Below are 21,333 nucleotides of genomic sequence, written 5' to 3' on the forward strand. Positions count from 1 at the left end.
GGCACGTAGGGCCACCCAATAGCTCCAAGCTGCCCAGTCTCCAGGCTCTCCCATATAGCACCTCTCCCGCAGTGGTTCCTCAAGCCCCAAATAATTAGGTATTGGCCAGGTATCAGCCACCTGGGAGTTAGCCCAGTTTGTTTCCTGTGGCCTAAACGGGACTCATGCTAGCGATGGGGCTTTCAGACTAAATCTCTCTCTGCTTCTGGACACCAGGGAATTCTCCCCCCACCCCACCCAGCCCAGCAAATTCTCTCCTGTGATTTTGGCAGGTCTTCATCTCAGTCACATTTGGCATTTCTTTCTCCAGCCTCCAGTATACCCCACGCTCTGTGCTCATGAAAAGTACTTTGACTTGAACGCAAGTCAAAGTGACTCAAGCATGTGACACAAAAACCTGGCACTGCTGCAAGGCCTTTCATGTACACATATTAATTAATGAAGCCTCATGACTCCACCATGAGCTAGGCAGGAATTACTATTATTAACAATGGATGGATGGGTAAACTGAGTCACACAGCAGTTGAATGACTTACCCCTAGCTCACCCAACCAGTCAGTAGCAAAGCTGAGAAATGACCACAGGACACGTGACATCCAGTCCCCAGCTCTAACCACACACTCTGTAAAGAGACACACTCCTGCTAAACCGGACACACTCCCTCTCTGCAAATCCTGATCCGCAGGTAGATAGGACCCAGTTGTTTAGAAAGCAAAGCCACTGTAACAACACATTATGAAACCGGCCAGAGAAGGCAAGGAGCAAGACCTGGACACAACCCAACCAAAAGTAAGAGTTCAGAGGGGGGAACAGACCCATGGGGTTGCTTACCCTCAGGAAAGCTGGGATGTTAGCTGGGAGCTATTCGCCTTCTGCCAGTGACATCGAGGATGGCTCTTCCGTCCCACTTGCCTCGTCCCCACTTGCAAAGGGATTTCAGAAGTAACAACTTCCAGGCAGTGGTTAGTGGCTGTTAACTTTATAAATGGGAGTGGTCAGAAACAGAGCAAACAGTCCACAGTCTGACATAAGGAACTCGCAGCTCTTTGAACACCAGCGGTGGTGTTGGAAAATTGCTTCCCTGCCCGTTTTTCTTTTCCTTGCTCTTTTTGGGTTTCTTTTCTCACCCTGGCTGATTTACTGCTCGCAGGAGAAAGCGGATGTATTTTCTCACGGCAGGGAAAGTGGCATATAGCAGAGAGAAAGGGAACTGGGTGGTTGAACTGGGCGATTCCTTGTCATCGTGTTGTCCCAGGGCTGAAGCCCTGCTGGACGCACTCTTTGTTTTTCCAATGCTCTGGCTAACATGCTGACAATGGTTAGCTCTGCCCCACCCCACAGCAGGGCAGTGCTTGCTGAGCGGGGCATAGAGAGCCATTGCTCACTGCTCATCACAGCCCAGCTCTCCCACCAGCCATGGGGAAAGTTCAGCCATGGACCCTGAAGCCCTGGAGCCTGACTGATGGCCCAGGGCAGCCACAGCACAGCGCAGGCCCAGGCTTGCTCCGAGTTTCCTGGGCTGTGAGGGGCAGTGTACATGACTCCTGAGCGTTCATGTGTTGCCTTGGACGGTGCTCGGAGACGGTCCAGAGAGAGACAAGTCCAGCCCGTCTCAGCCAGAGGTGTGTTGCTGTCCATGGACAGTGGGGTGGTTCCCCAAAGGAACCACCCCACCCCCCGATTATAAAGAATTCATTTCCAGTTTCCTTCTCTATGGCGTTGTCTTAGATTTTGAAGGCTAGTGCCACATACACTGCATGGACTTCAGCAGGTTCAGACATAGGTGCTAGAACTAGGGATGCTGGGAGTACTTCTATACCCCCTTGGCTCGAAGTGGTTTCCATATACACAGGGTTTAGAGTTTGATTCAGTGGTTCTCAGCACCTCCACTACACAAATTGTTCCAGCACCGCTGGGTTCAAAGCCTTGTTGCTCCTGATGCTTTTTCTTGCTGAGAAACGACTAACCTAATGGGTGATACTCCCAGGAAAACAATACAGGGCAGGTGCAGTTAAGACTGACAGTAAGTTGGTTCTTGCTGCAGCCCTTTCTCCCACTCTTCAGCTGTCGTGTCTATTTAGATAGTAAATGTTCCAGGACAGATCCTCAGCTAATACACATGAGGGTCACTCCATTGACTTCCACAGAGCTGTGTTGCTCTACACTATCTGAGGATCTGGTCTGCCATCGCCTACTATGTATTTGTACAGCCTCTCTCACAATGGGGCCCTGATCTCTGCTGGGGCCTCGGGACACTACAATAGCACAATACTGAAGTACAATCCTAGAGCTAGAGACTTACTTTTTTTAAATGAAAGCGTAGATCTCCAGAGGTCATTCAGCACCCTATTTTCAGTGCATTGGAGCCAATATGCCTATCTGATGTTAGTATTTACAATCTTAACAACTTTTAAAATTAAAACTAATCACTAGTCCTGGACACAATTAGGTGAGTCCAGTAAAGTTTTATTTCTCTTCTTTCTGCTGCAAGGAGATTAGAAGACTCTAATTTCAGAGGATTGTAACAATTCTGGAAACCCTCGTCCAATTCTCTTCATATTTGGCAGACAACATCAACCTCAGTCCAAGACCTAACCTGCCAAAGTTGAGGCTGATATTCCTTTTGTTTGAGGATTTTAGTGGCAGAGAGTAGGTTGGGGGCAAAAAACATCAGGATTATAATGGAAATTCATTTGCATCCTTGACTGTGGAGTAGTCGCTGCATAATATTCCATCTCTAGAATGGAGTCTTACTCTATAGTCAGAAAAAACGCTGCCCTCTCCCTTGCCCCATCAGTCTGAGAGACTCAATAGCACTCTGAAACCATACTGCTGTTCTGCCCAGCCTGGTATCTATTAATCTACTTGGGCTACCAAAAGTTAGTTGACTAGTAGTCACAATGTTTTATTTCGTCCCTCCAAATGAAACACAGTTCAACTGACCTGGACTGAGTCTATCTGCATCTCCCAAGGGTCCTCAAGAGAAGCTTCACCCAGCTGGCCATGGGTTGTTGATGTTTCACACCAAGAATCTCTACAGATGATAAGGCCTTTATTAACCAGTGGGTAATGAATGCTGACCACACCTACTGCGCACCCGGCTTTGGCATGAAGATTGCTGTGGACATCTCTCATTACTACCATAAACTATAGACTTTGTATAGAAAAAGGCATTCAGCTACACTGGCTGGTACCCTTCTGTTTTTACTGACATGGCATCAGGCTGTCCTTTACCCATTCATTATAAATGCTTTGTGGTAGGGTTCATGGCCTTTATGTGACACATCCTTCATACTGTACAGCACTGCTTATACACATGGCATAAACAACATCTTCCGTACATCTGACCTAGATGTCCTGTTGGCCATTGTCCAAGCCTATGACTCAGGAGACCCTAGTTCCTGGTGCTGTCCCTGATTTACTCTGACATTGGGTGAAGCACTTTCTCTTGCTGTCTCAGTTACCCTATTATAAAAAGCTTTCCTAACTCCCAGAAAAAGAGCGAAGCTTTTGCAAACCACGTTGAGATCCTGGGATGAAAGGGGCTAGAGGTGCATGATGTGTTATGTTACTGCTTACATTTGGGATGCTACGGATTTTTAATGTGTTGTACTGTAATCATGCTAGTGGCTTCCTGCAGCGTCTTGCATCCACCTGCATCTTTGAGCACTTTACGAACTATAAACCATGTGTGGAAGAGGGGGCAGAACATTTCCCCCGGCTTTAAACTCATTGAAAACAGTAGCTATTCCTCCCTCTGGTGAGCAGGAGTGTGAAAGCTGGAGGTGGGGTGGAGGTGGAGAGACAAAGGGTGTCAATCATCCATTGGCCCCCTGTAGCCCACCTCCCACTGCAGAAAGACCACCAGCTACAGGCACAAAATATTGTTCAGAAGTTTGCAGGACCAATAGAGTTGTTGCTGAGAGCTGGCGGCCTACTAGGTGATGCCATCCAACATACCCTGAAGAACTGGGGACCTCTGGAGCTAAAAGCATGCACTAAAGAACCAAGCTTCCCCAAGTGAGGCTGTAACAGACTCTGACCCTTTGTGGATAGGACCCAGCATGGACCCTGTAAACACATTTGTGACAGATATGGCAATTTCCTGTTGGATCCTTGAAAGTCCTTATTGTATTAAGTTTATGTATTATTGTGGGCTGAGACTGTAGGTAATCTCTCCTGGGGGATTGGGAGAAGCGTGGGGCGGGAAGGGAGATGTGACAGATGTGAGACCTGGGAGTTCAAAGGACTATATTGAAAATGTGCCAGACAGGCATGGACTTTTGGGATAATACACGTAAAGGGGATTTCCTGGAAAACCTGGGGATGGGGTGAAATTAATGCAAACTCCTCAAGTCCAGTTGTGAAAAAAAAACTAGACTTTTAAAACTATGCCCTCAAGAGAAGGTCATTTTTTCCTGATTACCTGTTGCAAAAGACCAAGATCTAAGACCCGGGCTGTATAAAGAAATGGCTGACCCACCCAGCCTTCCTTCTGGTTCCTGCTCTAAAGATTGATAAGAACTAGTAACAACATGGACAACTTAGTTGTGACGGTCTGAAGGACTGACAGCTATATGAGGTTGGAGGTGAGCTCTCATAAGCTTTTTAGCATGCCTGTAGGGTCTTCTACTGGGTTGGAACTTTTTAAATATTTTCTCTATAATGCTTTTACCTTAAGAATAAAGGGACTTGCTTAGAAAGATCTGTGTGATCATTTGTAACTGCTGTCAATATACAAAGGCTGGCCTTTTAGGCAGTCTGGCTTGCTGGGGATTTCACAGTGTAAATCAGGGAGCTGTGCAGGGTCAGGAGGGAGTGAGATGCACGTCTCTGCCCAGGAAGTGAAGACCTGCATTTCTATTTCTCTCTCCTGCTCCTGATCTGGGTACTTCCAAGCTGTACAGTTCCCTACCTATGCTGTGAATACCCCAGCAAGTCAGACTGCCTATACAGGCCTGCTGAGCCTGCTTTCCTCAGAGGCTATACAGAGCGTCAATGCTCATGGTTAAAGACCCACACAGCTCCTTCTAAGCAAGCACATTTATCCTTAAGGTGAAAGCACTGCAGACAAAACACGTAAAAAAAATTAAAAGCACCTAAATGCATGCAAATAAGCTTACAGGGGATCACTCCAACTTCATAAAGGGATCTGGCAGGTGAACAGTACTTCAAACATCACCAAGGTGCTTTCCTGTAGTTACACATTCTGTGTCAAGGCGGTTATGAAGAAGCACCCCCAAAAAAGTTTAGTCCCTTCTTTAAACAACTTGAGTCTTTGATCTGTGAATAAGTAACTCAGAGACACTGGGTTTCTCCTGAGGGCACAGCTTCAAAAGGTAGGACTTTGGCATAACTGGGGGAGTTACATTTGCATACAGCTTTGCCTAGAGATATCCTGGAAAGTCCACTTACCTTTAAAAGTTCACAGTGCTTAAAATAGTCTTTTGAAGTGCATAAAACATCTCACAGTTTATATTAGGCAGGTCTCGTCCCTAGAGACGTGCCATGCAATGCCATAACAATACATAAACATTTGCAGTTTTAATACAATGGCTTCTTAAGTTACTTAACCTTAATTCATTAAGGTTTGTCCAGGATATTGTCACAGATGTCACAGATGCATGCTGCCTTTCTAGCAGAATGTTTATTATATTCATCGTTGAAATATGAAGTGAGGAAAGGTAATGGCTTAAATGCTGTCCAGGAAGTAAGTTAACGGGTTGCCCCATGATGCCAGTCAAGCACCTTGAAAGCCCTTACTGTATTAAGTTTATGTATTATTGAGGGTGTGGGATAGCATGTAATCTCTCGGGGGGGGAGACGCAACAGATATTGCAACTCCATAGGGAGCCATTTCTACTCGGTGGGGGGTGGGTTCTCACAGCTCCTCCAGGAACTAAAAACAATGGGTGGTGATTATCTCACAGAGAGGTACCACCACTTGGGGAGGCTCACATATATTAGTTCAAACTAGATTATCCAGAAACCAACAAATAAAAGGACGTTAGAATAAATAGCCAGAGTTTAAACTGACTCGGGGCCTCCTTTGTGATCCAGCAAACACTCAGACCCTATTGCCCAAGGGGGAGCCCGAGCCTTGAGGATGAGTTGGAAGGACTTGACCTACTAGGGCTCCATGAGAATGCTGTAGGGTTGCCAGCATTGCCTTTCAAAAATAAGGGACTGTCTTCTTAGCACGGCTGCCCCCCGCCAACTACAGCTATTTATTAATTAATAATAAATAAAATATAATAATAAAATATAATAATAATAATAAGTACTCACATTCACGAGGGGTATTTCTTGCTGCTTTTTTGCAGCACTCAGCAACTCCTGCTCTTGCTCTACAGGGATGAAGTACAGGACAGGCCATTTTCTATTTTAAAAAGGGATGTTTCTTGTAATACCTAGACTGCTGGGTGGTCACTGGTGAGTTTTTTACATGCATAGAGGGTTTGGTTTTTTTACATGTTTTCTCTGTAATGCCTTCACCTTAGGAATAAAAGTGCTTGCTTAGACGGAGCTGTGTGGTAACTTATAACTGCAGGCAATACACTGGTCATAGACCTCAGAAAGAGAGTGAGCAAAGCACAGACACTGGCCTGTTTAGGCAGTCTGGCTTCCTGGGCACATCACTGTATAATCCAGGGAGCTGTGCAGCCTTAAAACTTTGCTCAGGAGGGAGAGAGAGACACAGGTGTCTGCCCAAGAGAGGTGCTATCCAGGAGCCAGAGGTAGAGGCAGGGGGAGAGGATGTCTCTTATGACTCTGTTCCTCCTTTATGTCCTTACCGGGCAGTCTGTCCAGTAAGTACATTTGTATAATCTCCTCCATGCTGCACAGCAGATGAGAGGTCTTAGCCCTATATGTAAAAGAACCAGCTCCCCTACCACTGAATTATAGGTACCCTTGTGGGGGAATGCAGCTGTTACAGTGCACAGCCACACGGGCCAGCTTGGGCAGGAAATGTAGAATAGTGCAACTGCCTGGGTGGGATGCAGGGTAGAGGAGTTGTTCTTTTTAAAGCAGTATAAACAATTGGAAGTGGGTCCCTGTTGACAGGTTCCACCGGGGCTCAACCCTCCCTGAGGTGGAGGGGAGCCACACCGACCTCGATGTCTTCCCTGCAATTACAGTCTGCACTGGTCTTTCGGCAGGTCAGAGCAGTGACAAAGTCAGAGGGGGCCCAGCCCTTGGTTCGGGCGGGGCACCAAACACAGTTTAAACAGTTACAGGCCTCTCCGACTGGGGAGAGGGGGAATCTGCCACCCGGTTACAGGTGGCAGGGGGAACGCAGGCCCACCCACTCCTCTGCGTTCCAGCCCGGGGCCCTGGTAGCGGTTGTCACCTCTACCGGTGGGCAGTGGGGTCCTGACCGCAACACACTGACATGGGCAACGGTAGCTCTGCAGCCTGACTGGAGTCAGCTGCCCCCGGACTACTTCCTAATTCCCCCTCTATTCCTACCTGGTCCGGGGCCTCTGTTCTGGAGACGTCCAGGACCATCGGTTCCTCCCAATCCGGGCTGGGCGGCAGGTCCAGTAGGGTTTCGGGGAATTCAGGCCACGCCTGGTCTGGGGGCTCCTCGGGGCCGTAGTAGGGGCGAGGCAGCTCTGGCAGCTCCTCGTCGTAGTAGGGGCAAGGCAGCTCTGGCAGCTCCTGGTCTCGACCTCTGGCTTGGGCAGCCTCCCAGTCACGAGCGGCGGCGGGCACGTCTGCTCCTGCTGGTGGCCAAGCCGCAACTGAAGGCTGGGGCCCGGCTTTTATTCTTCTGGGTCGCCGCCTGACCCTTTGAGGGGCGGGACTTCTGCCCAGCGGCCCCGCCCCTGTGGATGACTGATGGGGCTCAACCCTCCCTGAGGGGGAGGGGAGCCACACCGCCTCGCTACAGTCCCCAAATGCCACACGTCCATCTTTCCCCCATGCCTTTGATAATCATAACAAAGCTTTACACTGAGGTAGCACTTTTAATCTTGAACGCTCTTTACAGACAGGGTCGATTAATCCTCACAACACTGCATGAGATAAGTATCATTACCCCCATGGTAAAAACAAGAAAACGGAGATCTAGAAGATTTAAATGACTTGCTTAAGGCCACAGAGCAAATCAGTGTCAGATCTGAAATCAGAGCTCAAAAGCGTCTGTTTCCAGTCAATCGACAACACCTCTCTGTCACTTCGCTAACACATACATTAACCCAGACGAAGTTGGAAATGGCAGCTGAAATCGCTGGCTGTGATGTGACTACACAATGCATGGAGCTGTGTGGGTTGTTTTGCTGGTTTTTATGGCTTGGTTTCTCCTCCAGCATAAACAAGAAATGAATAAAACATAAAGACAGCTCAGACTCCTCATGCAAAACAGGGTGCATTGCATTGCAGCAAAGGAGTTGAAAAGAAGTTCAAAGTACTTGCGACTTAATGTCAAACGTCCCAATTGCAGTAAGAAGCTGTTTGGTGACTGATTCCTGTTAAAGTCTACTAAGGTGGGAGGACACTGCACCCAGAGTATTGAGGGCTGTTTCCATGGGTAATCAAAGTCCACTCTCGGTAGCTGCACAAATCCACTTTCTTTTCTGTCCAAGAACCATTATGGTCAGTCCCAGCAGCAGAGTCAAGACCTGAATGGACCCAGATGCTGTGAGCTGGACTCTTTTGGCCTCTACTTCCTGTCCCTTATTCTTTCTGATGGGAGCTATTGGCATTAAATAGGACCTTTATTTCTGAAAGGTTCATTCACTCTTGGTATTAACACTGCCCAGGGAATAGTAGTTATAGCTCATTTTAGGTTGATCTATCACAATTAGTGTCTATGGAAAGTATTGTGATGTCAGAATCAAACAATGACAACCTTAGAAAGGGAAGAAGCAGCAGGATGAACACTTAGCGAACAAAGACTGAGTTTGCCACTGACGTCCTCAAACAGTACAAGAGACGGCTGCACCAGGGGAGTGGGTAGACTCATCCCCAAGGCCAAAGCACGCAAGCACATGTTTAACTTGCAGCACATGCTGAATTCCCCATGACTTCGGTGGGCCTTAAACCCCTGCTGACACGACTGGCTGATCTGGTGTGAAACTGGGATAGTGACCATGGAGTTTATAGAAACAGATGGGAAGCTTCCCTTGCCACCTTTCTGTCCTAAAGCAGCAGGAGAGCCCCTCCCCCGGACCTTAGAATGTGGGGATCATGGGACAAAATGTTTACACATCGTTCTGATTGGGCGGACCGGTCAGGCTGGGTGTGTGCAGCAGGCCAGCTACTTTGGGTAGAACATTACTAAAGCACATAGCATGGACAAGTGCTAATGCATCCGTGGGAATACGGGCAGGGCTCCCCTGCCCAAGGGGGCAGCCTAGTGCCTTTCGAACTACAGCAGAGCTGAGTGCTTGCACACTCACACCACGCAGACCAGGAGGAGAGAGAAGCTGCAGCGGAGCTGCCTGTCTAACCTCCCATCTCCTGTATTATGATTTATTTAACAGTGGTACAGAGCAGCCCAGGAGCGAGGGAACTTTACACAGCGAGTAGAGGCAGTCTCCGTCCCAAAGGGCTTGCAACCTGAGTTGATCAGTCTGCCTTCCTTACTATTTAGCGTGTGCTTACAGCACCACAGGCGGGCAGACAGACTGACAGCTGTGCTGTAATGGTGCAGGGTCCCATGACAATTGGGGCACAGTGAGTCTGAGGTGAGTCTGTTGCTAACCAATGGAGGAGACATGAGAGTGTCTGCTCTTAGCCAGCACTGGATTGAATAAGGGCCAATCACTGTCAATCCTATGCACGACTCCGTTCCTTTCTGGGCTTTGCGGTTTGTTTCGCCAGCTGCGTCAGCACCTCCAGCTGAGCACAAAAGAAGTTGCTACAGCCACACCACCTGTGAGCAACAGTGGGCCTGGTACACCTGCACCAGTCACATGCCAATGAGCTCCCTCCATGGGGGAGGCTTGCTGCAGAGTCACTGAATTCAAGAGCCTGCCTGCGCCTAGCTCTGGGATGAGTGTCAAAGAGGAGCTTTTGCTGCTTTTCACCTGCCTTGATCCATGCCTGCTCCTGCTGTTCTCGTTGCTGGGGGGGGCGGGGGGCGCCGGTCTCTTTACCAGGCTGTAACAGGATCTCTGGGGAGGATTTTACTGCTGCTTGTTTTAACAGACTGCCAGGGCTGTGGGTAGCTGGCAGCCAGTGTGCCAGGGACACCTGCACTTCCAAGCCAGCTGCCAGAAGACAACCAGCCCCTACCCCTGCACTGTCAATCTGTGGCCATCACAGCTACGCACAGGCTGATAGAAACAGTACGCAAATGTGTGCATTGAGATGTGCTAGATCCCTTTGGGCAGCTGTGGAGGGGTCCCCTGGCCTGGTTTGCCCCTCTGCAAAAACAAAAATAGAAAACCTTCCAGAGGGCTTAGTCTTCAAACTTGTACATCCCTAAGACCTACATAGGAATCAGGGGATCCCCCAGTGGCCAGCGCTGAGGTGCATAGAGGCCATGTGCCCCTGTACCTGCCCTCTACCCACAGCAGCCCTCTGACAGGCCTGGATCAGCACAAACCAGCCAGTGCCACCAGACCCCTCCACAAAGGGTCCCCATCACAGCGTGGAGTGGAAAATCACTCAGGCATGTGCGTAAATGTGTCAGACAGTGCTCGTCTCTCCTTCCCACTGCTGGCCTGTCCCCCTGTACTCTCAGATCTGGATCCTCATGGACCCCACCATCCCGCCCTCTCCACATGGTTTCCTTTGAGGTGAGAGGTCGCACTCCAAGCAGCATTTAAAATAAAAAGTTTCTTCTTTATTGGACCTTTTTCCCCCTTGGGCACCAAACCTCTGCTATGAAAATAATTCACTTGCATGACTCACCTTCATGGGGGGAGGGGAGAGTAAACAACAAAGGGTATGTCTACATCTACAATTTTGCAGCGCTGGTTGTTACAGCTGTATTAGTACAGCTGTATAGGGCCAGCGCTGCAGAGTGGCCACACTTACAGCAACCAGCGCTGCAAGTGGTGTTAGATGTGGCCACACTGCAGCGCTGTTGGGCGGCTTCAAGGGGGGTTTGGGGAACGCGAGAGCAAACCGGGGAAGGAGACCAGCTTCGCCGCGGTTTGCTCTCGCGTTCCCCGAACCCCCCTGCAAACCGCAGGGAAGGAGACCTGCTTGCTCGGGGATTCGGGGAACGCGAGAGCAAACCGCAGGGAAGGAGACCTGCTTGCACGGGGGTTCGGGGAACGCGAGAGCAAACCGGGGAAGGAGACCAGCTTCGCCGCAGTTTGCTCTCGCGTTCCCCGAACCCCCCTGCAAACCGCAGGGAAGGAGACCTGCTTGCACGGGGGTTCGGGGAACGCGAGAGCAAACCGGGGAAGGAGACCAGCTTCGCTGCGGTTTGCTCTCGCGTTCCCCGAACCCCCCTGCAAACCGCAGGGAAGGAGACCTGCTTGCTCGGGGATTCGGGGAACGCGAGAGCAAACCGCAGGGAAGGAGACCTGCTTGCTCGGGGATTCGGGGAACGCGAGAGCAAACCGGGGAAGGAGACCTGCTTGATTACCAGAGGCTTCCTCAGGTATGCTGGGATACCTGCTTATTCCACGGAAGTCAAGAAAAGTGCTGGTAAGTGTCTACACTTGATTACCAGCGCTGGATCACCAGCGCTGGATCCTCTACACCCGAGACAAAACGGGAGTATGGCCAGCGCTGCAAACAGGGAGTTGCAGCGCTGGTGATGCCCTGCAGATGTGTACACCTCCTAAGTTGCAGCGCTGTAACCCCCTCACCAGCGCTGCAACTTTGTGATGTAGACAAGCCCAAAGTCTTTTGTCCTCTAACATTCCAAACTAGTCTGTCTGGTGTCCATAGGCCTTCCTGGATGGGCAGAACATAACACCTTCTGTTGGGACCAGCTTTTCACCTAGTTAATGTCTCTCTCCTGTCTGGTGATTTACAGTCACAGAGGCTTACAATGTAAATGCTCAGATATGACCTTATAATGGAGTACAGATGTTATAAGTGAGATTCATGCATGCAGCAACTTCCAAGCATTCCATAAAGTCCAAAAAACCCAAACATTCTGGTAAGTCTAATATGTGTTTTACCACCACCACCACCCAGGCGAGCCAGGCTGGTTCCTGTTGTGTATTTGTCAATGTTCCGTTGAGACAAGGGCATATGGGCTGCCAGCATCATGCCACAATGCACCTGGTGTCTAACATACATTTAGCATGGGGCTACTTAGCATATCCTGAAGCACGTCCTGCTCTTTATTTCAGTTTGTTTTGATAGGAAGCCTGTTATGTCAGGGCAAATTAAGTTACTCTCAGCTTATTAAAATCATGTTGCAATTTCTCAACTGATAATTACATGCGACAGCAGGGACTCTGTGTTCATTCTAGGCAGAAGCCCTGGCTAGAATTCAACCCGCTGAGTCAAGCTACAAGGTGCTTTCTGGCTCTGATGGGTTCCCTGCCAGGATGTCACCAGGAACTGGGGTACCACTGAGCCCCCTTGACCCACCAGCCTGGACTCCCTTTACACTGTACTGCTATGACCAGCCCTCTGCCAGGCTCCAGCACACATCTAGGTGGGGACACACCCAGCTGCAGTTACATGCAGATAGGTTCTTTAACCAGCCCCTGCATGCGAAGGCACAGCTAGGGCACTTTCCAGTTCCTAAGACACGCACACCCTCTCTGAAGGGTAAACCCCAAATTATACCATTCTGTGCTACACAGAGAACTGTACAGCTCCCTCCCCCGAGTTATGATTTCCACACACGCTGGTTTTAGACAAAGCAAAAGCAAGTTTATTAAAAGAATAGATTTAAAGTGATTATAAGACATAGCAAACAAATCAAACCAGATTACCTAGCAAATAAACCAAACCACAAACTCAGCTTAAAACACACTAGATAGGTAGGATATGAATTAGCAAATTCTCACCCTGAGTGAGAAACAGGCTGATTCTTAATTCTTAAGGCACAAGCTGCCCTGGTTTTGCAGGTTGTGTTTCCCAGGTTTTCATACACAAGCTAGAAATATCTTTAGCCTGGGATCATCACTTCCCCCTGTTCAGTCTTTATTCCTCAGGCATTTTCAGGTGTGGTGTTGTAGGGAGAATGAGGTCCCATCATGATGTCATTTCCCCCGTTTTATATCTTCTTCCCACTTGCTGGAAAGCTCTTTTGCTATGATCTAGGGCAAACAGTTCCCATTATGTAGTGCTATCTCTGAGAGGTTTCTATTGTACACAGTCCCCACGGTAATCCTTGTGCTTGTGTGCATTTCCACAATAAGCCATTAACATTGTTTGGCCTTTTTACTGTTGTACTTGAAAGGCAGCTTGAAAGAGTGTTTTTAACCTCACAATGAAGCCAAACTTCATAACTTCACGTAGGACGATAGCACATACAATCCAATGAGATAGCACTGTCTAACAGATCAAGACTTTGAGACTGATACCTTACAAGGCACACTTTGTGCAAAACATATCCTAATTACCTGACAGTGGTGCATATTGGGGTGCCATCCACACTGGGAAAGCTGCCAAGCTGATTTGGGCTTAGCAACCACGTTACCTAAACCCAGCCTCAACTCAACCACTTTCCTAGTGGAGACAGCCACAGCAGTGATGAGAGGGAAGATACGGTATGCACAGAAAGCACCTTCTCAGCACTAGAAGTGCTCCCTCCACACCCAGTTCAGCGGTCATTTACAGCCAGGCAACCTTAGCGAAGTCACTGGTCTTCCATATCAGGGTTGGGGCACATTAGGGGAAAAATGTAACCTAGTGGACGGAATACTGGACTGGGACTCAGGAGTTGTGGATGATATTATTGGCTCTTCCATTGGCCTGCAAGGTGATCTTGCCCAAGTCACTTCACTGCCCTGTGCCTCAGTTCCCTGTGTGTAAAATAGGGATAGTGATGCTGAATTCCTTTGTTAAAGATCTTTGAGATCTATAGATGAAAAGTGCCATCTAAGACACAGCAAGGTGCTAGTGGATACTGTGGTGCAAACCTCTGCTGTTTCTGCGATCCCCCCCACCTTGTACCTTGCGTAACACAGAACTACCTGCAGCAGGTGTTGCGAGGCCTGAGAGGGGACACAGTGAACAAACAGCCCAAGATATCAAGACAATAACCGAGGAATTCTGCAGGCATGTCAGAGGTAGAAACTTTCTGGAGAACCAGCGCTGTGACTGCACCTTGTGAAAACTAAGAGAACAGCCAAAGAGGTCTCAGGGATTGCAGGTGAGCTAATTTAGCTCTTTGCATCAATCTTCACCACAAAGAAACGCCTACCCCAGATTACTTTTGCCAGGCAGGAGGGGTGGGGCCTGACCGGAGACGGAGAGATCAATAAAGAGCTGATGGAACAACCTGAGAAACGAAGGCCCAATCCTATGACGAATCCCTAGTGGGCACAGCATTTGCTAAAAAGAGTAGCCTACCACCTTCCACGCCCAGCAGCATGGGGCCCGGATTCAGACAAGCACTTAAACACACACATAGACTTTAATCCATCCCTATTCAGGAAAGCACGTCACACACTTAACTTTAACCATGTGTTGAAGTCCCACTGAAGTCAATGGCACCTTCACAACCCAATAGGACTTAAGCAAGTCCTGAATGCTTGCCTGAATCAGGGCCTCTGTTTGCAGGATCAGCCTCTTACACTACCATCAATCACCAAGCTCACATAGCGCGCCTGTGAAAACACTGACAGTACTAGCAAATTAAGTTGCTGAGTGACGAGTTAAACCAGCCGCTACCCTAGAGGACTAGAAGTTGATCAACGTTGTAACTTTTTTAAAAGTTTAAGGGAACTCCCAGGAATTCTAGAGCAGTGAGCCCTACCTAAGTACTGAGAAAACTAAATGAGAAAATCATTAGCCAGAGTTATAACCCTGGTCTGATCAGTGCACTGTGACAGGCCAAGCCAGCAGGGTAAATTGGTGGCAATCATTTATTAGCAAAACTGGATAAAATGTGTACAACTGCTCGGTATGATCCGTAAAACTCTTTGATAAGGATTTTAATAAAGTGCCGCAGAAGGGGCTACCAAGGACACACAGACTGTGGGTATGGCTACATTTGGAATTTCAAAGCGCTGCCCCGGCAGCGCTGCCGCGACAGCGTTTTGAAGTGTGAGTGTAGTCAGAGCTGCAGCGCTGGGAGAGAGCTCTCCCAGCGCTGCATGTAAACCACATCCTTTATGGGTGTAGCGTGCAGCGCTGGGAGCCAGGCTCCCAGCGCTGCTGCCATGATTACACTGACGCTTTACAGCGCTGTATCTTGCAGCGCTCAGGGGTGTGTTTTTTCACACTCCAGTTGCAGCGCTGTAAAGTGTGAGTGTAGCCAAGGCCTGTGATATCCAGACTTGTCCTGGACTAAAAACTGGTTCAAAGATAGGAAGTTAAAGAGTATAGGAATAAATGGCCCAAGCTCAGCATGGGGAGTGCTTAGGAATGGGTTGCCCTATGGCTCAATGGGGGCTGTACTCCTCGATATATCTATTAATGACCTGGAAGAGGCAGTGTTAATGAAAGGGCTGAGCACACAAATTTAGGTTATCAGACTCGGGGGAAGTTTGCAAACAGCTCATGAAGAGCTCGAAAAAACTGGAAAATGGGGCAACATGATGGCAGATGATCCATGCATGGTGATACCAGGTGGGAAACAGCTTACCAATGCACACCGATGGGTTTGGTTTAGGAGCTCTTTTCACCCAGCACAAAAATCTCTTTCTAGCAATGTGTGAAGACATGCAGGAAGATGCTGATGCAGGAGGCACTGTATGTGTCATCCGGATCCTGATAGCTCCTAATTCATTCCCTCTTAGCCACAGCTTATAAATGAAATTGTGTCTGGGAAGGGGAAAAGATATTTCTTTGGAAAGGATAAAGGGGACCTAGGAGAGAGTTAAGAATCAGAACTGGCAAATCAAACAACCATCGCTGGAGTTCAGTGCTTAAAAATAATACTATAACTCTGTCTGTGCTGCCTGTTTAGGAAATGGCGTAACAGAAACTGTGCTGGGCAACCTGTACTCGTGTTTAAAAAAACCAAAAAAAAAAAAGTGTTTTCCAGTCTAAGGCAGCTGCTTATAGCTCGGATTGCAATAGAAATGACAGTTAACCAGACAGAACAATTCAAGATCAAACTGAGGTAGGTCATTTCATTTATGATCATAGGCGTCTGCAGCTGGCATGCTCAGACCATGCTAAGGTAATTTAACATCTCAAAAGCAAGGGCAAGATCATTGACAGCAACAGATATTCCCCTTCCTACTAACAAAATCTGGCAGCAGCCAAGTATCCTGGCCACTCCAGCTACGTTACCTGAAACCTCACAACATACCCACCTCCTTCCCCTTTCCACCCACCCCTACAAACATACCTGGACATACACAAGCCTACCTGGAACTAGGTCTGATTTTTCCACAGAGTCTGTGTCGCATTTCACAGGGTGTTTTCAACACATCACCTCACTGGCAGGTTGTCTGATGTGCTTCCCTGAAGAGAAAGGAGACTTGAGAGCAACTTCCTTCTGTCTGTTCTCCTGAGGGTGAAATAGACAGGCTTAAATAACTTGCAGTTCCTTGCCTGGACACTAGATGGCATGTGCCATGAGTTGTAGGAAATTTAAAGGTGACCTGTGGTTTGGTGGTTGTTTTTTTTTTTAAATGAGCTAATTAGTGTGTAAAGGTATGTACCAAAAGGTCCCAAAGGAGACAGGTTACATCAGGTGTTCTGCACCCCTAGGCTAGATTATCCACGGCCCTGCTTCTGGTGTGGTGCCTGTGGTATTACACAACTGCTTGGATCTGGTAGCATTTTACAATCCCTTTGCTCTGAGATAAATGACTCAGCAGACTGCAGGGCACCAGAGAAGCAGGCCCATAACCTAGGACTTCAGTTCCTGTCTCCTGAAATTAGATTGGCTGGTAGCCCCCACTGTCACACCCCAGCGCGCCGCATGCTGTGATGTCACAGCAATCACGCAATACCGCCCAACCTGGGGCCAGGCCATAGGGGGTGGAGTCAAGTAGTGACATTAAAAAAAAAAGATAATTCTTGTCAGCACTCTTTTGTCCCTCTGACCTTTGCTCTCGGGGCATCGAGTGGAAAAAAAGCTTTCAAAAATATGACAGTACTCTGCAGATGTGCTGCCAGCTCTTGCAGTTGGATTGTCAGTCACTCTTGTAATATTTGGTGCTTTTCTTCAAGTCTCAGCTCCAGGAAACATGAGGCTTGGGGAGAATCTCAACTTTCATTTCAAGTCAAGTAAATGTCCTTTCGGATGGAGAGAAAAGCTTGAAAATGTGACCCCGGAAGGCTATGACACCGGCAGCAGACCATAAATGGAGCCTGAAAGTAGTTGTTCTTAAAAATCTCGGTATTTTAAGTCAATCTCACGATTTCTGAGGGCCTGACTCATGACTTTTGAAGGCTTGGGGTTGGCAACACTGGAAAACTCCAAGACTTTTGTTGCAGAACAACCAAAAAAACCTCTCTCTGAATTTTATCGGAATGGCTGGCCCAGCTGCCCAGCAAAGAGCCAAGGACTCAGCCCACCTGTCCACCCCCCAAAAGGGCAGCCTGGGGAGCTGGCCAGGTGGGGAACTGGCCAACTGACCCTCCTCCCAGGAATCCAAGGGTTCCTGGGACCCTTGGGTCTGCAGCAGCCCACCAAGCGAACTGACAAGGAGCTGAGGACCAAGGCCTGCTTAGCACTCTGCCCTGGGACCCTGGGAGCCTTGAGTCCAAGGCAACCCACTTGGTGGACTGCCCTGAATCGGAGTCACCCTGCTGAGGAGCTGTGAGCCTGGAAGCTTGGTGGCTGGGACTCCCAGTCAGCCCGCCAGGCTGGAAGTGAAAGAGCCAGGCAGGGAGGCAGGTTTCCAAGCCTGCCTGGCCAGTTTCTTCACAATTGTTCCATTCCTGCAGAACATTCAGTTTTGATGAGCCGGGCTTTGCTGATGGAAAACCATCCCCTCCCAACCAGATCTAATTGCAACAGGTACCCCAAACACGGCCTGAAGCCTGCTGTCAAGCTTTGGACCGCGCGTGTATACTTCAGAACTTTTCTTTGTATAAAGGAACTTGAGATTTAGCTTTTTAAAAATAAGCTATTACATTTGAGGCCTGGTCTAGTGGTCACACCCAGGAGCCAGGAACCTAACCCTGCCTCTAACATCAATGTCACAGCTTGCCTCAGTTTACCCATCCATAAAATGGGAAGAGTACTACTGCCCTGCATCACTGGGCTGTGGTAATGTTTGTAAAGTGCTTTGTAAAGAGAAAGCTCTCATTGCTAAGCATTACTGATACCTCTCAGGACATGCTAGTGTCAGGGTAGTGAGGTGTTGATTGCTATTGCACTAAAGAAGGTTTCGAGTTCGCTTATTTCTATCTAGGCTCAGTTCTGCTAACACACTTGCTGAGATACCAGAAACAGGTGGTGAGGAAGGAGGTCGGTGCTTCTACAGCAGTGTCTACTGTAGCTGCTCTCTTTCCTCCCTGGTTTTCTTTCTTCCAGAAATTCCTTTAAAAATGTAGATGAAGATATTTACGAATGAGCCTTTTGTGACTGATGTTACAATGCAAACGTTGCCTAACACATGTAAGCCAGCTGTACTGAGCACAGGAGGACAATGTACTTTTTAGAACACGCAGGCAGGGGAGGCGTAGGGGATGGTACATTGGCCTCTGCTGTTACTACATTAGAAATTCCCTTTACTCCAAAGGTTAACATGGTTAATGTCGATGGTGAATGTCATTGGTTCTGACAGTGCCTTGGGAAGCAGGCTCAGTTCATGGTGGCTCTCCAATCTGTGGAAGGCGGGTGCAAGGTAGGATGACCAGATGTCCCGATAAAATTGGGACCATCCTGATATTTCAGTTTTTGTCCTGATATTTCGTTCTGCCAGCAGCACTCGGCTCTTTTTCCTTTCCGTTCTCCTTGCTGCTCCGCTGGCAGCACTCGCCTCCCCAGCCCCGGCCTGCTGCTCTGCCGGCAGCACTCAGCCTTTTTTTTTTGCTCTGCTAGCAGACCACCCCCACCATGTGTCCCAATATTTTCTCCCTCTCATCTGGTCACCCTAGAGCAGGGGTCAGCAGCCTTTCAGAAGGGCTGTGCCGAGTCTTCATTTAGTCACTCTAATTTAAGGTTTCGCGTGCCAGTAATGCATTTGAATGGTTTTAGGTCTCTTTCTATAAGTCTATAAAATAGAACTAAACTATTATTTACTTTACATACAACAGGGTTTTTAAATGTTTAAGAAGCGTCATTTAAAATAAAATTAAAATGCAGAGCCCCCTGGACCGGTGGCCAGGACCCAGGCAGTGTGAGTGTCACTGAAAATCAGCTCGCGTGCTGCCTTTGGCACATGTGCCATAGGTTGCCTACTCCTGCCCTAGTGCAAGGATAGTGCTCAGATGGAGGAAATGACTAGTGCGAACGGCAGACACTGCATGCGTGGGAGAAAGGCTGTTATTCCACCAGAGCCTTGACCAGGAAAAGCAAGGAGGACGCTTACACTAACAAGCCCAATCAGCTGGGCCTGTAGAAGGGATTCAACCCAGCCAGGCCGCGGAAGGCAAGCTCAATAGGTTAAGTGAGCATTTCACACTCCGGCTAATGGCACTGCTCTTGCAAACATAAAGGAGCCAGAGTTCTACACCTTCATGTTACTGGGATCTGTGAAAACCCATTTAGAAAATGCTTCAGGGTGTCCTGCACAGGACAGAAAGTGTATGAATGGTGGGAAAACAGCAGCTAGCATGGGCCAAATTCAGTGCTGGAGTAAGCAGGCATAACCCTATTGGCTTCAGTGGCATTTACTCCAGGACTGAATTTGACCTGGTGTCTCTAGTCTCCCCAGGGAAGAGCCCAAGGCCTGGAACCTAGGAGTGCATGTAATGTGGAGGAGGAAGAGCGGGCTGATTGGGAGGGGTCCGGGAAGTTAAAGGGAGCCAGTAGCTGACAATGCTGTACAGAAGTGAACCTTTCAAACGTTGCTGGTTTCCAGGCTGCCAGCCCAGGGCTTAGTTTGCCAAACAAGCACCTGTGCTTTCTCCCATGCTGCTCCATATGCTTGGGAGGAGCTCCCAGTCAACATCAGCAACGCTGCTCCTTTAGCCCCTTTTAAATCCCTCCTGTTCGCTCTCCTTTGCCTGGAGATCTATGAACAGCGGTCTCATTGTTTACTTGTGCTCCAAGGCCTGCCTCTGGTCTTACACGTCAATTGCAAGCTCCTTGGGGCAGGGACGGTCCTTTCGTTCTGGGCTTGTACCGTCCCAGCACAAAGGGGGCTCCCTAGGCTCTACCATACAAGTCATAAACAGAACAACAGTGGTTCTGCAGAGGCACTCATGCTGGCCCGGGGAGGAGCTGCACGTGCCCAGGGTGCTGTCTTTGAAAGGCAGAACGACTCCAGAGACTCAAGAGCAGGGGTAGGCAACCTATGGCATGTGTACCGAAGGCGGCACACGAGCTGATTTCCAGTGGCACTCACACTGCCTGGGTCCTGGTCACCGATCCAGGGGCCTCTGCATTGTAATTTAATTTTAAATGAAGCTTCTTAAATATTTTAAAAACTGTATTTACTTTACATACAACAATAGTTTAGTCATATATTATAGACTTAGAGAAAGAGACCTTCTAAAAACGTTAAGATGTATTACTGGCACGCGAAGCCTTAAATTAGAGTGAATAAATGAAGACTCGGCGTGCCACTTCTGAAAGGTTGCTGACCCCTGCTCTAGGGCCAGCAGGCACCTCTCCAGCAGAGGTGTGATCAGCACTGTCCCAGCACAGCTCTGCCAAGGAGTGGGGTGGGCTATGACCCTGGCATCTCCTACCCAAACATGCCCTGCTGGCAGAACGAACCAGGCTCCCCTTAGATTCCCCAATGCCTGCAGACAAGCGATGGCTGTCTACTGCATGGGATCCCTGGGCATTCTCCCCCCTGCACTGTACCCATGCTGGAGAGCCATAATCTGGTTATATGTGCTGGAAGGTGGGTCAGGGGAGGGCAGGGAGAGGTGTATTAGCCTGTCACAGTTCAGGGCAACTGCACCTGCATTCCTCTCTAGGGTCAACCAAGGGCACTCAGTTTTGGGCCTCTGAGCCATCAGACTTCTTGGGTGGACACACCCATCTCTCTCCCTTTCTCACTGGGGTATTTCCAGGCTACAGAGCTCCCTGCCTACAGTGTGAATGCCTCTAGCAAGCTGAGTGGAGGGATAGCTCAGTGGTTTGAGCACTACCCTGTTAAACCCAGGGCTGTGAGTTCAGTCCTCGAGGGGGCCATTTAGGGAACTGGGGTAAAAATC

At 48.8% G+C, this 21,333-nt stretch overlaps 1 protein-coding gene across 1 annotated transcript in view; it reads right to left on the reverse strand.

Annotated features, from left to right (window-relative positions):
- GGT1 (gamma-glutamyltransferase 1) overlaps window positions 1-21,333 on the reverse strand; it is a 64,688-nt gene that overhangs the window by 41,705 nt on the left and 1,650 nt on the right. Inside the window, exon 2 of the mRNA XM_030583175.1 lies at window positions 16,414-16,555. Coding sequence (XP_030439035.1) covers window positions 16,414-16,454 — 41 coding nt within the window. The 5' untranslated portion in view covers window positions 16,455-16,555. The remainder of the gene's footprint in view (window positions 1-16,413; window positions 16,556-21,333) is intronic.

This window comes from Gopherus evgoodei, chromosome 13, assembly GCF_007399415.2.
Source record: "Gopherus evgoodei ecotype Sinaloan lineage chromosome 13, rGopEvg1_v1.p, whole genome shotgun sequence".
Lineage (NCBI taxonomy): Eukaryota > Metazoa > Chordata > Testudines > Testudinidae > Gopherus > Gopherus evgoodei.